The sequence below is a fragment of the Papaver somniferum genome, chromosome 6 (assembly GCF_003573695.1).
Source record: "Papaver somniferum cultivar HN1 chromosome 6, ASM357369v1, whole genome shotgun sequence".
NCBI lineage: Eukaryota > Viridiplantae > Streptophyta > Magnoliopsida > Ranunculales > Papaveraceae > Papaver > Papaver somniferum.
In genome coordinates, this window is record NC_039363.1 from 88,460,124 (window position 1) to 88,474,939 (window position 14,816).

General features: G+C 41.1%; 1 protein-coding gene and 1 pseudogene across 1 annotated transcript; both read right to left on the reverse strand.

Moving 5' to 3' along the window:
* The window catches only part of LOC113291025, a 169,349-nt pseudogene that overhangs the window by 104,060 nt on the left and 50,473 nt on the right, over positions 1-14,816 (reverse strand).
* LOC113288324 (CBL-interacting serine/threonine-protein kinase 23-like) lies at positions 208-6,586 on the reverse strand. The gene is made up of 15 exons (XM_026537332.1): positions 5,902-6,586; positions 5,446-5,508; positions 5,061-5,132; positions 4,845-4,952; positions 4,638-4,718; positions 4,395-4,448; positions 4,161-4,286; positions 3,471-3,560; positions 3,195-3,314; positions 2,960-3,076; positions 2,445-2,561; positions 1,712-1,768; positions 1,536-1,610; positions 1,100-1,173; positions 208-644 (listed from the first exon to the last, which is right to left on the reverse strand). Exons 1-14 carry the CDS (start codon positions 6,076-6,078, stop codon positions 1,102-1,104), a joined length of 1,329 nt encoding a protein of 442 aa, XP_026393117.1. The 5' UTR covers positions 6,079-6,586; the 3' UTR covers positions 208-644; positions 1,100-1,101.

Genomic DNA, 14,816 nt, shown 5'->3' on the forward strand with positions numbered 1-14,816 from the left:
CAAAGAAATTCTCTCATCTTAAAAATGGTGCGGAAATGCTAAGTAAACACACCAATTTTGAGTTTTATAAGAAAAATGGTACCCGAAATGTCACCCGAATGTCATTCTAACCATATCAGTTGATCCCCTCACCATATGTTGTCCTTAAAAAAACGCATAACCATTATCTGTTTTGACTTTAAAGATTCCCTATATTTAATGATATACAATATAAGTATTATATCTAATGATGTATAACCACCATTATACGTTATTGAACAAAAGAACCCATAAAAACGTATAACTCAGCTGAAAGCAAAAGCCATAAATAGGGAAAAAATCAACACAAATAGGGAAAAACCGCTAGACCTAGGGTGTTCCCAAGCTATGTTTTGTAACTTGGGAAGTGCTTGGGAACGCCAATCTAGCTCAGTAACATTACTAGAAAGTAGTTTAGAATTCAAGTATCAACAATTATCAACATTTAATGTAAAGCCAAAGCAAACTAGTAATCAATAAGAGAACTGAGAAGACAAGATACTGGCCATCGATTTGATCAGTAACACTATCTGGACTTCCACAAACCCCATCTTTGCAAATCTATTACGTCCAAGAAGAGTATATCTAGAAACTAGAACAAATTCAAGTTACCATGTCAGCACCACCTGCAGAAAAGGATAACGGAAACCTAATCAGGCCTAGGTGAATAGATGTGAAGAGCAAACAAAATTTACAGTTCATAAAGAAAAAACCCATGCTCCTTTGGGTTCTAAATCTTAATATGGCTTAAGTGAAAGTAATAGTAGGAAACCTTGAGAGCTGATATTATTTCCAAGTGGCAGTATGTCAGTAAAATTATTTTACTTATATATCAAATGGTACAAAGAGGTGCAAGTGAATGATTAATCATAAATTGGTAACATACAACCTTGCTTCGTCTTTCGTCACATTGTCAGAATTTGTATTCAGATTTTTTTCATGGAAGGTGCAGGAAAAAAAGATGTACACAATATGGAAGTTCTTAATTTCTAGCAACACAAACAAAATGCGATTAGCAGTAATTCAATCAGCTGGAGTTTCAATTGAAACAGAATAATAGGACTATTCAAAATATACATACCATCATTCATTTTCTTCTATACCTCCCGCCTTCCAGACGATATCTTTCAGCCCAGTAGAAATGTTATTGTAAAACTAAATATTCATAAAGAAAAAGGTAAATAAGAGACTTGACATTTAATCAATAAATTTTATGAGGGAAAGAAGAAGTTCAGTAAGATATATGACGAACTGCCATGCTGAATCTTTATTGGTAGGACTTGGAAAATGCACACATGGCAAGCTTACAACATGAATGATAGAGACCCAATGTCTTCATGGTTAAGGTGCCTTAGTACATTTGTTATGCTGATTAGGTATGTTTTGACACGTGTTAGAAAAGAAACCAGTTTTAATCTTTGTACTTATTACTACCTCCGTCCCACTTTGGATGGAGTATTAAATTTTATCTTGAAATTCAGATTTTGAAGAGCCAAAAAAAAAGATGTTAAACACACCTTGTGGAATTCCAGTGTATCTCCCCCAGCTTTACGAAGCTCAACCATGTAAAGAGAAGGAGCAACTTCCAAAACCTGCAATAAAATATTACAAACTAAACCTTTTCAACATCTGATGATTGGAAATGGCACAAAAATATCTTATTTTCCGTCAGATTGAACTACCAGAAAAGTACCTCAGTAGCAATAGATAGATGGCCTTTCCGTCCAGTTTTTTCTCCTTGGAGCTTCATCTGCCACAAGAAAGAGACGTTTGTTATACCTAAATGTAAAGAAGATTCATACTAATGAATATTCAGGAACCCACACAGCTCAGCAGTCAGCAACAAAACCTCATTGCCAACCGACAAGGTCTTCGTACTTTCATAGAGTTCCATATGCAGCTTTCATACGTGCTAAATGGACGCTCGGGTTAGGATGAAGTACAGATAGTTTTTCTTACAAAGAACGAGGACTAGATTCTGGGCCCTCGGGACCCTCTGGCAGTTATTCTTGAGTTTCACTGGTTACAGTGAGTAAGATGCAACCTCTTTTTGATAGTTAAGAAGGCTTACTATGTGAAGGGATGATTTTGACTGTGTATAAATCTATACTTTTCAGAAAGAAGGCCCATGTTTGTCTCCACATATATTCCCTATTTCCAGAGTGGGTGGGTGATCTCATTACAAGTAATGCATCACCGCGAGTCAGCCAACAAACCAGCAGTATTTTTAGCTATAGTAACTGGAGTTACTGGCAAAAATCAATTTTGGTAAAGCTTAACATTTCAACTTACTGCGTACTAAATAAACCATTATTGTGTTGTATCTTCCTGTAATATTGATACTGAACTTAATATGATTGTAGAAAATCAAAGGATTAAGTAAAGACGGATAGAAAGGGGATTTTAGAGGGATATTTTTATCATACCTTGTAATTATTTTTTGTCACATTGAATCCCAAGGGCATGGCAGCTTCCTCTATTTTGGACATTATCTCATTAGCAGAGCACTTAGATGTGAAGCTTGTTTCCCTTTTTACGAGTCCCTGATTATCACAAGAAATAGAGCCAGTTTTAGCACAGGAATCATAACATATAGCAATGTTGTATCAGATGAGAAATAATTCATGCATTTCACATCTTGTGGCATGTATTCTGCGATTCTAAGTACTGTCGGTCTTTATTATTCATTCAGACATCATTCGGTTTCTGCGAGAACTGAGAAATGAAGTAGTTCTATTTCACACATTCTCCGTAAGCAAGAACCTAGAATTAGGAAATAGATCTTTGAAGGCCAATAAATAAATAAAAAAGTGTTGCACATAACTCACTGTAAAATATTCCAGTAGGTTTTCTCGCGGTTAGATCTTTCAGGAAGGGACCATAGTTTCTCTATGACAAAAAGAAGAAGCAGTGAAATAGAAAGTAAACTTTATGAGCTTACCATCTGTTTCTCAAATAGAGTGCCAAGATTGAGACCCTGTGATCTAGAAATGAGCTCAAAGGCATTCATTGTAACTGGCCTTTCTTCTCGCCTCTCGACAACAAGGTTTCCCGGTTCCTGTATTACAAAATGAAATACTTAACAACAAATTTTAACTAGTTACTTTGTCACTATAAATTGTCACATGTTTTCTCTTTGAATCTAATAATGCTAGGGACAAAATGGGATACATTACCCCAGTCTCACTGAAAAGAGCATCTACATCAACAAGAGCAACATCCTCTGCTTCAAAGATGGGCGGCTTATATTCTTTCTTAAACCATTCATTCTCTATGACCTCGGAAATGGAAATCCTCTGTTTCAGCAAGTAAAATATAGGAATTTATGGAGCAATATACCATATACAGTACACATTAACAGTACACCTCGAAGAGATCATCTACATTAGGATGCAGTGCTTCAGCTCAGAAAGCAGAAATATAGAGTCAAGACTGAGGGACATGTTACATACCGTCAAGGGATTTGGATCCAGGATCTTCTTGATCAATTTCTTTGCACTTGTGGAGAACCAAGGAGGGCAGGTGAAATCGGCCTTAAAAATCTGCAATCACATAGGTTCCCGTGTTATCCTTCAGATAAAAAAACATGGACAGAGATTGCCACGTTAATAAAGGACTTTAGTTCCTATTTGTATCAAGGCAGTAGTTTTTTAGATATCATGTGGTGATTGCAGTCCATATCCTCCTGAGAACTATGAAGTCAAACATAGATAACCCCACTGTTATGATTTATGAGTGTATCTAATGAACAGATGAAGTATCATATAACATGGATCTATTTAACAATACGACGGCAACTGAGTAAAAGTTGGACAGAATGAGAAAGAAGATTTGGGTTTCGTTTGAATCCGTTATAGAAGATTCATTCAAAAGTTGTACAGACACATAACATGGCTTTTCCACATAATCAACTGAAAGGACAACTTTGGTACCGCAACCGTTAGAATGGGTCAGAAACGTAAAGCAAGCAACTTCAACTTATATTCATGCTTCTAGTTAGGCTAATCCTAAAACTTTTTGATCCAATTCTTCACTTCTTTCTTTCTTTACTTTCTAAGTCATCACACATTCTCTATTTCTTTTTTAGAAATTTAAACAACTAACAACATACATAGTAAGGCATCCATTGACTCGGAAGTCACCTTTTTATATAATTCCATGATGTTGGCTTCTTCAAATGGCAAATAACCTGCCATAAGGACAAAAAGGATCACACCACATGACCAGAGATCCGCCTTCGCTCCGTCGTAACCTTTGCTGTTAACCACCTGAAGTAGAGAAGAATCTAGAATGAGAATAAAACTAATGGGAGTCAAGAGACTCAAAGAATAAGAAAAGTTAAAATCGTATATAAGACTCCAATAAACCAGTTATACCTCTGGAGCAACATAATTTGGTGTCCCACATGTTGTGTGAAGCAATCCATCTTCCTGAAAATCCATTTAGAAAATTCAACATTATTGATGATTCTTCTTTTTTCTCTTCACTAATTCTAAACAGGGTAATGGTGGGAACCAAAAATTAAGGAGCCCTTTCCTAATGCCAAACCTCTTTAGCTTACAAAGTATAGCTGAACATTTGACCTATAAGATAATCACTCATCACATAGCCAAACTCACTCGAACTTGCTGCGGCAGTGCACTTAATCCAAAATCTGATACTTTTAGACCTCCACTGGCATCAAGCAGCAGATTTTCAGGCTGTAATAGCAAATTGTCAAAGACAGTTTTCTCTTTCAGTTAGTTTAGTAAAACAACCTGTGACAGTGACAAGCGACAGAGACAGAACAAACTACACGAAAATGAAAACCTAGAATTTGAAATTACCTTCAAGTCTCGGTGAAATACACCCCTACTATGGCAGTAATCAACTGCATTGATCAGTTGCTGAAAATATTTTCTTGCTTCATCTTCCTTTAATCTCCCTCTACTTGTCTAAAACAAAGAAGGATCATTTAAACAACGAATTACTCATCACATATAAAATGCGCTTCCTGTTGGTAAAATACAAGTCAAAATAAAAGAAGAAAAGAAAAATCTTACAATTTTGTCAAATAGTTCACCACCGGTGACTAGTTCCAATACGATATATATCTTTGACTTGCTAGCCATCACCTACACCCAAAACACCCACATAGAGCTATCTAAGAACAGTGAATTTTGCAGGTCAATCTAAGAATAGCGGATTGCAGACTGAGGGAGTATTTTCCTCTTCTTTTTTGACCAAAAAGAAAAACAGACAATAATCATGCAGTTCATAAAAATCTCTCCAAGCGACTATGTCATGGTTGCTACATGAAACCTCCAGTGAATCCTTGTCAAGGAATCTCCAAAAGAAAGTATCCAGTTATCATGGTAATCCACTAAATAAAAACTGTATATATCAGGCAAGAGAGTTATGCACAAGAAGCACCGGCGAAGATCTTACCTCATACATGCGTATAACGTTTGGATGTCTAATGAGTTTCATAGTTGAGATTTCTCGTTTTATCTGTGACAAGAAAATGTTAGAATTCTGAAACCAAAATAACATCTCACTCCACAATACACATTTGCAGACCCAAATCCAAAACAAGTTACATGCAATTTTCCTCTTTGTAAAACTATCTGTGAAATATCATAGAATATCAAACCAACTTAACAGTAAATAACCACACACAAAAACAAAAAATTAAAATAATTGTCAAACGAAGTAATCAAGTTTTAGCTGTTCAAGTGTTCAAGTAATGAAGTCTGATCTAAGAAAAAGCATCTAAAACAGGGAAATTTCAACAAACATTCATAAGGATACAACTTTAAACTAATTCAAGGACTTTCTAGATTATTTCAATTCAGTGTTTCCTGAAATAGTAAACTGAATATTGGATTTTCAAAGTTTAATTACCTGATCAATCATCTTATGTTTAAGAAGCTTATCTTTATCAAGAATCTTGATAGCAAAATTTTCACCAGTTTCACAATTCCGAGCAAATTTAACCTTCGCGAATGTTCCTTCACCCAATGTCCGACCTAAGTCATACTTCCCCACTCGCACCTTCGCACGAGAAGAAGACGACGCCATTGTTTCTTTCTCAGCGAATCAACGAAAAAAAATAACACTACAGATATTCCCACCCTCTGAATCGCTTCTCTATAAACCTGAGACTTGGCGAAATTGATCGTTAAGATCTCTTCTTTTTACAGGGTTGCCAAACCTGAGACTTCACCACACTCATCTTTACTTTATGATTACAATAAAACTTGCACGAAATGGTTGCAGTAAACCCTAACCAGTCTCTTTCTTCTAAATCGGGGGTTTTTTGTAGTAGAAGGTCCAAATGAGATGAGAAATCCAAGGTTCAACATCAAATCATGAGTTCTTTTTTTGTGATCAGATCTCTCCAGAAGAAAACGTGAAAATTCCTTAAAGTCAGTTGAGCTAATTTAATGGAGGGAAAGTTTTTCAGTTCTGGTGGTATTTTATGAGAAAGGGAAAGAGTCGTTTCTTGATTCTGTGTACGAACCCGGTTTAAGTAGAAATGCGGTAGAGTCAACTCCACAGACCAACAAATTTCTGATTATGAATTTTTTTTTTTTTTTTGGAGTAATTGCAATTTAGAAAATCAATTTGCACATTAATTTCGTGCTGATTACGAGAGATTTAGTGGATAGGGAAGAGAGGATGATAGACTTTTTTAAGTCATCGCAATGGGGTGGATGATGCCTCTTTCTGTTACAAGGCGGCTAAATGACTTTTCGACGCGTGGTAGGGCAGACGTACATCGGTGATGTCATGATCTGATGTTGTTGTCCATTTGGTCCAGTTATGCTTGCGCACGACTCATTCAATGTATCCATACTTTAGTTTTCTTGGATTTTCTTTTTTGATCGTAGACTTTCAAGAAATAATAGCATTTCGTGACTTACTTGACTCTTTTTTGTAGTATATTATGACGATTTTTGTTTCTGAAATATAGTACCCCTTGTCTTAGATATATTCCTATGCACATGCCAAAAAAAATCTGTTTGGTATACTAGGTGGTATGACAAATGAGTTGTGCCGCTATGGAAAAACCACAAAGCGACAGAGAATTTCTAACGACCGTTATTATCCAGAGCGCTGGTGATATTCTGAATATCGATGACATCCCCGCGCAGGGCGGATCTATGCAGAGACTTGGGCTGGCTTAAGCCAGCCCAAAGTCCAGAAAAACATTACATTTTGTGGTGTAATCGTGTTTGGAATAACAAATCAAGCCCAAATATTAGGCTTAAGCCAGCCCAAGTCAAACCAGTTTGTTTTCAAGCCGCCCCATCATTCATTTTCTGGTTCCGCCGTTGTCACCGTGCGATATAAAGAGTATCGCTAGCAATATTATAATTATCGATCACTAGTTATTTTGCAACGTCTATTTCCCCCCGTTGGTTCCTATATATACGCCCTTGCACTCTTCAAGTTACTCACACCTTCTTTTTTTTTTTTGAAGCATGCTACTAAGAAAAAAACTAATTAAACTGTTATTACACGAGGGAATGTGATTCCCACGGAGTCACTCAAACTGATTTGATTAAGAAAAGCTGGATTCGTTTGCTCCCAAATTGATGTAGATAGGTTTCCCACTTGGCTGCCGTCGGCTGCAAAGTTTGTCAGTCCATCTGTTGCTTGGTTTCCTTCTCGATAAGTATGTTGAATAGTACAACATGGTATTTGACTCATTCGATGTATGATTTCTTCAATCATTTGAGAGATACACCAAGGAGTTTCCTTTGGATTTTTAATGAAATGCACGAGATTTTCCGAGTCCGTCTCGAATATGACTTTAATCCAACTTCTTTCATTTGCCGCTCTAGTTGTTATCACTGCAGCCCATGTTTCCGCCGTTAGCGTTGTGGTTGTACCTAACGGTTGTGCAAGAGCCAGTACCGTGTGCGCGCTCGAGTTTCGACATATGAATCCTGCTCTTGCTATTCTCGGGTTGCCCCTAGCTGCAACGTCAGTATTTATTTTAAACCAGTCTTGTGTTGGGAAACTCCAACCCACCTGAATGGTTGTAGTGGATCTGGTTATGTTTGTTGTAAATCTACAAGGACTCTCCCCGGGGAGAACTGGTGGGGATGTCGTTTTTGCCCATTCAAATTCATGTTGTTGCGCGAAAGATCTTTCCAGGATGTCGTCCTGGGTGGAGTGTGTCTGACCGAATACGAGCTCATTCCTTGTTGTCCATAGAGATCAGAGGAGAAAACAACAGGATGTGGTAGTAGAGCTATCACCTACTTCTACATATATTTCACCAATTTCTCTATTTGTATTCTTAATCTTAAATTTCATAACATAAATGGTGAGTGTTGATACCTGAAAAATAACATCCCTTAACGGGCTTGGGGTGCCCTAGAGGGTGGCAAGCTTAACATGAGACATGGGGACTTGTGGATCAATGAATAATAAGGAAGTTATATTAAGGAAGGGATGGCATTATAAGTAATTAAAGAGGTTTAGGACATGTGGCATGATGTCACAAAAGGAAAGGGATTTTGGAAAAAGTCTATATAAGGAAGGACAAGGTACAATGGATATGCAACTCTCGCTCTTACTATTCCTAGAAAGATGAGGTCATTTGGTGTAGCACGGGTAGAACCAAAAGCAAAATCACCCTTCAACATTTGGCGACCGCACACTGAGGATCGTTCCTAGCTCACCATGACACACCTAGGAAGCGCTAACTCAGACGTAGCAAAAAACCAATCGACCAACCAACCCATAAACATGGACGAAGTAACAATGGACAACGAGGACAACGAGGAAGAAATGCTAGCCCAAAACACCGCCAAGCAATCGATAGGACGCGAACGTCAAAATGGAGAAATTAGAGCAACTCAGGAGAAAAACATGCAGGTAATCTAGTCACTAGACCTCGCATCTCCAGTCATACAAGACATACAAAAAGAGCTAGATGAACACTCGCAAAGAATGCAAGAGATAGAGGATTGGATAGCGCAAGCAGTGATAGCAGGGAAAAACATTCCCAAGGAAGCAACTAAGGGCGAAGAAAGACAAAGCGCCAATATTATGAAATCGCAGGAAGAGATGGCGAGATACCTAGAGAAAAATTACCACGTGATAAAACAAGACAATCACTGCCTCGTAAGCAACCCATACCCAACAAGTATCCAAGAGTATCAGTACCCCGAGGACTATGCTTCTCCGAAATTCAAAACGTATGATGGGCAAGGATACGTGCGGGAACACCTTATCTGATTCTTATTAACAATGAATGACAAAGCCTCCGATGGAAAGCCGTGCTTAAGAGAATTTCCTAAGTCACTAACAGGAACGACATTAACCTGGTACGACAATTTAAGGGCGGAAAGTGTGGATTCCTGGCCAACCATGTCCGCACTTTTCCGTAGGGAAATTCTATTCATCCAAGAGAAAAATCACATCAATAGACATAAGAATGAGCGGTCAGCGGATAGGAGAGGAAATAGGAAAATATATCTTGCGTTTCTGACGTCTGGCGTTAGATTGTCATGAAGATATCAGCGAAGGAGCGCTCGTCGAAATATGTGTGCATAGAATGATAGCAGCCTTTAAGGGAAGCTTGATCAACTTCATGTTTGAGACTTCGCTGATTGTGTAAAGGAAGTATCTACAGACCCTGCATGGCGCCACGCAGTCAATATCATATCTGAAGCACCACGTAATGTAAGATCCAATACTAACAAGGAGAAAGGAGACCAGTTTCAAGCAGATGACGGAGGCCAAAGAAGAAGCGGATGGACTAGGCGAGACTCGAATCCACCGCCTCCCCTACCCTGCAGTAGAGAGCGTGCGGTTGAACTCCTAAACCAATGGCTTACAAGAAAATAAATCCAGTTGCGCCCAACAGTGGTAGACGTCAACAAGATGGATAAGAACGCAACCGAGTATTGTCACTACCATCGGAGGCTGGGACATCTGACGGTGGAATGTTTCGTCATAAGGAGCATATTCGAATGAAAACGCGCCTCCGGAGAACTCGAGGCAACAAAACAAGCAATTAAACACGACCCCTTCCCCCACCATTGAGGGGATAAAGGCGAAGAACCAAAAAAAAAAAAAAAGAAGAGAGAAGAGAAGAAACAAGGAATAGTCACACCTAGCTTGTAAAACAACCCCTTTTTGTTTTGGTAAGAATAATCTCTTCTTTCAAATTAATGAGCAATATGAAAAACAAAAGGCTATAGGAACGCCAAAGGCACCTGGTCAGCTGACAAATCTACAAAAGGCTACAGGAATGCCAAAGGCGCCTGGTCGGCTGACGAATCTATGAAAAGCTACAGGAATTCCAAAGGCGCCCGGTCGGCTGATAAATCTACAAAAGGCTACAGGAATGCTAAAGGCGCCTAGTCGGATGACAAATCTACAAAAGGATACAGGAATGCTAAAGGCGACTGGTCGGCTAACGAATACACAAAAGGCTACAGGAACGCCAAAGGCACTCAACAAAATAGATCACCAAGAGAATGTAGGCGCGTTTAACCCACGCCTTACCCACCCTACCCCATCTATCTAGAGAAGGACGGGAGTAGGCGCGTCTAATCTATGCCCTACTCACCCCAACTTAAAAACAAAAAAGAGGGAGTAGGCGCATTCAAGTTCTGCCCGAGCTGCCTCCTCCGCGGTTTCAACCCGAATCACCTCATCGCTAGCCACCCCCACATCAGCGACCAATTGATTCAGCGCTTTCTTTCTGATGGCATCCGTCTTGGAACGCTTCACCAACATCTCCTCCAACCACCCTATCGAGAACTTAATATTGACCGCTGACCGCACGGTAGTCTCCCAACCACGCATTGTCACCGCATCAACAGGATCATCTCATACCCGCGTGAGCTGGTCATCGATTCCCAAAAGGTTTTTAGTCATGTAGCACAAAATGCGAATATCCAAAAGATCCGCCCTCACCATGTGACCGCCGCCACGCTCCACAATGTCCCTATAGGTAACGGTGAAAATATTTGGCACCCAAAAGCCATGGACTAGTGTATGGGTGGCAGGATATACCTCATCCTCAGCAGCTCTCACCACTAAAGGGAACTGAAGCTGCGCGTCCTCGGGATTTGCTGGCACGATGGGGACGACTGGTACGTCAGGAACATCATTTCGTTTCTTCAAAGGAGTGGAAGAACCACTAACATCCATCCGAGCGCGTTTAGCTTACTCGTCACCACCAGGGACTACACATCGCACACCATCCGTGTTGGGGCCTTCAAGTTTAGTAGTCACTTTGCGCTTATTACCCATATCCTAGTGCCAACGGCGAAGTTTTAGCAAGCAAGCGAAAATACAATGCAAAAGAAAATACAATAGACTAACCTAAAGAATGGATGAATCGAGCGGAAAATCAACAGGTTTGGGATGAGACGTGGAAGAACTAGAAGATGATTCAGAATCACTAGCGGAGCCTGAAAAATAAGAGATGAGCACCATTGCGAAGAATAACTCAGATTTATTAAAAAAAAAAGAGGGGGGAGAGATGAGAGAAGAATGATAAAAACGAAGACACGTATTAAATAGAGGGTTGTATAAACTACCTTCAGGATCACCAATAGGTGGTGCCACGTGGGATGAGGACCCACCAAAAACTGACCGGATAGACCCATACGGGATCATCTATTGCAGAACGGCACTAGGGGACACCGGAGGCCTGCCCCTAGCACGGACATTCTCGGCCCGAAGAGGATGAACTGATGAAATGTGAAGATGCGGGGATGCCCAAACGGTTCCCTCGGAGAGATCGAACCCAAGATTCCTCAACTGGTCTACGAATGAGGGAGTTGGACTGCCACTAGTGCTTCCGGGAGGCTGTGACGCGCTCCTCCAACAGGCTTGCTGAGTTTGTAGAGATGAGATGTTAGCAGAGGAACAAGGGCGCAGAGCAGACAATTTAGCTGCTTCTCGTCTGGCCTTCTTAGCAAGGCTCTTCTCAGTCCAATCACTCTCAGGCATGTTCAGATATTCCTCAATTACATAAGAAGTGGCCTTCCACCCCACGATTGGAGAGAGGAGCTCCCTGAGAATATGATTCTTTCCACTCGCTTTTAGTAAAAAATAAAACATGTATAAATAATAATGAATAAAGAACATGTGAGAGGGCGACAAGTACCTGCGCTGCCAAGGGACTAACTGCTTGCCTAGGCACGTCAAGCCGGGGAGGCTTACGATTGGAAAAAGACTCCGATCCCTTCTTCGGCCTTGTAGGCTCAGAACCTTCAGGGGGAGCCCAAGAAGTCACCAAAGACTCTAAAGGGCGACCTTTGGTAGCGGGAACAAGACGGTGCACGACAGCTACGACATCATCAAGTTCGATCTTGCTAGACGAGTGAAGCAATCGAAGGTCTTCATAAGACAAGTCGCGAGGAGGAGATGGTTCTCGCAAAAGGAAGTTCAAAGCTCGACGACATATGAAAAGTTGGTATTCATGGGCGCCTTCGGTGACTGCTAAGGGGCGCTCAGGGATAGGCTGTTTAAATTAAAAATTGATTCCTCGATCACCCAAACGTAATGTCCTTTTGAAGACAAAAACGATCAAAACTAGCGATGACGTCCCCAGTATCAGAGCTCCCCCAGGGAGGGAACCTTGGGGAAATCCCTTGATCAAACCCGACCTGCTGAGCCACAGGGTCAGTATTATACGACATAGCGATGAACTTACCAACATGAAAACCTGGGAGATAACCAGGCAACATTGCCATCATCGAATCAAAGTCTGACGCTGCCAAGAGTTTTGTCGAGTCCAGCTCTGTGTCAAGAGATGCAGTGAATTCGTAATGCGCTGGACCTGATCGACCATCTTGATAAGGGAACGACACAAAATGCTCAACCACACCTATGAATTGGGCTATATCAGCCTTCGGTACTTTCCCCTTGCCATTCCAAAGGGACATCCTCGAATAGCCATAAATGACTGGAACCCTCTTAACCGAGCCGTCACCCTGTTCAACATCTTCTTCATGGTGAACCGCTAACTCATTAGGATCAGGCACGTATGAGGAAACATGATCCCAAGACCATGCTTGCATAAAAGAGGTCGGGATGTAAGTCTCGATCTTATGATTTGAACCCATTTTCTGGAGGTCTTGGCAGAACAAGTCCAAGTGGCGATATAATCCACCTAAAAACATTGGCGTGAGTGGGAAGGAAACGTCGCGAGATAACAACACTGCCATCGGCACAAGTTCACTTTTGATTGTATCTTGGGGACTGAACTCGAACATATCATGGCAGAGCCAGAATAGGATGTAAGCAGCCAATTCAGCACGAGGGTCCGTCTCTTTCCGCTCAGGAGGGAGCACCTTCCCTTCTACCAACCGCGGAGCCCAATACTTAATCCAGAAGGGAAAGGAAGCATGTCAATTGGTCTTAGTGACCCACTCAGAGGCTGTTATGGGCAGTTGAATTGACGATCCGTGAATCACTTCATGAGAACGGATAGAACTGGCAAGCAAGCGCTCACCCTGTGGACGCGTCGAAGGGGGTTTCTTCTTCTCTCTGACCAACACATCCTTCCCTTTGGCGGCAAATGATGACGCTTCTTTCTTACCCACGCCAGTAATCTCCCGTTCTTCTCCATTTTTCACCAACACTTGGTCCTTCCTCACTAGCTCACTCCGATAGGCATCTTTGCAGTCCAACAAATAATCCCGCAGCACCTTGTCCTCATCGGTCAATGCTCTGTAAACTGCCGCCTCGTCGTATGAATGGCTACCATGAATAGGTGACCCTGTAAGAGCGACTACATCCTCCAAAACTATGGTTGCCTCTCCCCACACGGTAAAGAGAGTGTGAACAGAAGGAACCCAACGACAGAATACCCGGTTTAAATCACGCCTGCACCTCTTCACTTCACGTTTGAGAGACGAGTTTATAGATTCATCAATACCTGACTGAAGAAGAATCGTCGCGTGACCAGGATTGGAGCGAATGTAAGATGTCTAGTGTGGGCATATCGGATGAGTTTTCGATTTAGAACGGATATCAATGGTGGGGAGATCATAGTCACCACGGTAAATCGTTATTCGCGGCACCTTCTTGAATGGGAAAGCATCTGCTGGAGGAGGTAGAAGAATATCGTCAAGAGTTGCAAGAGCCACCCGGGAATAGATGGATAAGGCAACACATGAGGGTTTAGAAGGAGAGGGATTAATTTATCATCAAGAGGAATAACGCGCTTACCTCCACGGAGCCCCCTCAACTTTAGGGCGCATTTTAGATTGGATCCATTGGTAAACTCCGCGATTGTATATGACTGACCATCTGCCGGAGGGGGTAGAAGAATCTCGTCCTTCTTTGTATACTCGACCTCTTCAGAACCTGCGCTCATTATTTTTTCAGAATCGTCGGATTCCTCATAAGAACAACAACTGGTAGAACTACTAGAATGACGCGTGTATAGGTGTTAAGAATGAAGGGAATAGAAAAGCTGTAAAGGGAAAAGATAAGGAGAGAACATATAAATGGACCTATATATATATATATGTCTCAAGGTTCGAACGTGGCGGTTACGAAGTGGGAACAATAACCGGCAGAAACTGAAAAGGAAAAGAGGAAAGAACTGCATGATGTAGAAGATGAAACACCACTCGGGATCGTGGAGCCGATGAAAAGGGATGATAATCCTCGTCCATAGTTCCCAAGCAAAAGGAGGGGAGGCGCTAGAAAGAATCATATGACTACTGGGCTATTTTACAAATGACACAGTCGTCAGGGGACAAATGTTGATACCTGAAAAATAACACCCCTTAACGGGCTTGGGGTTCCCTCAAAGGGGTGGAAATCCT

Excerpts from the sequence above, each read along its gene's own strand:
- LOC113288324 (XM_026537332.1), bottom strand. The coding sequence starts at position 6,078 with ATGGCGTCGTCTTCTTCTCGTGCGAAGGTGCGAGTGGGGAAGTATGAC. Across the intron at positions 5,133-5,445 it reads ACGTTATACGCATGTATGAG|GTGATGGCTAGCAAGTCAAA; the intron begins GTAAGATCTTCG and ends TTTTGGGTGTAG. Across the intron at positions 1,174-1,535 it reads ATACACTGGAATTCCACAAG|TTTTACAATAACATTTCTAC; the intron begins GTGTGTTTAACA and ends ATGAATATTTAG.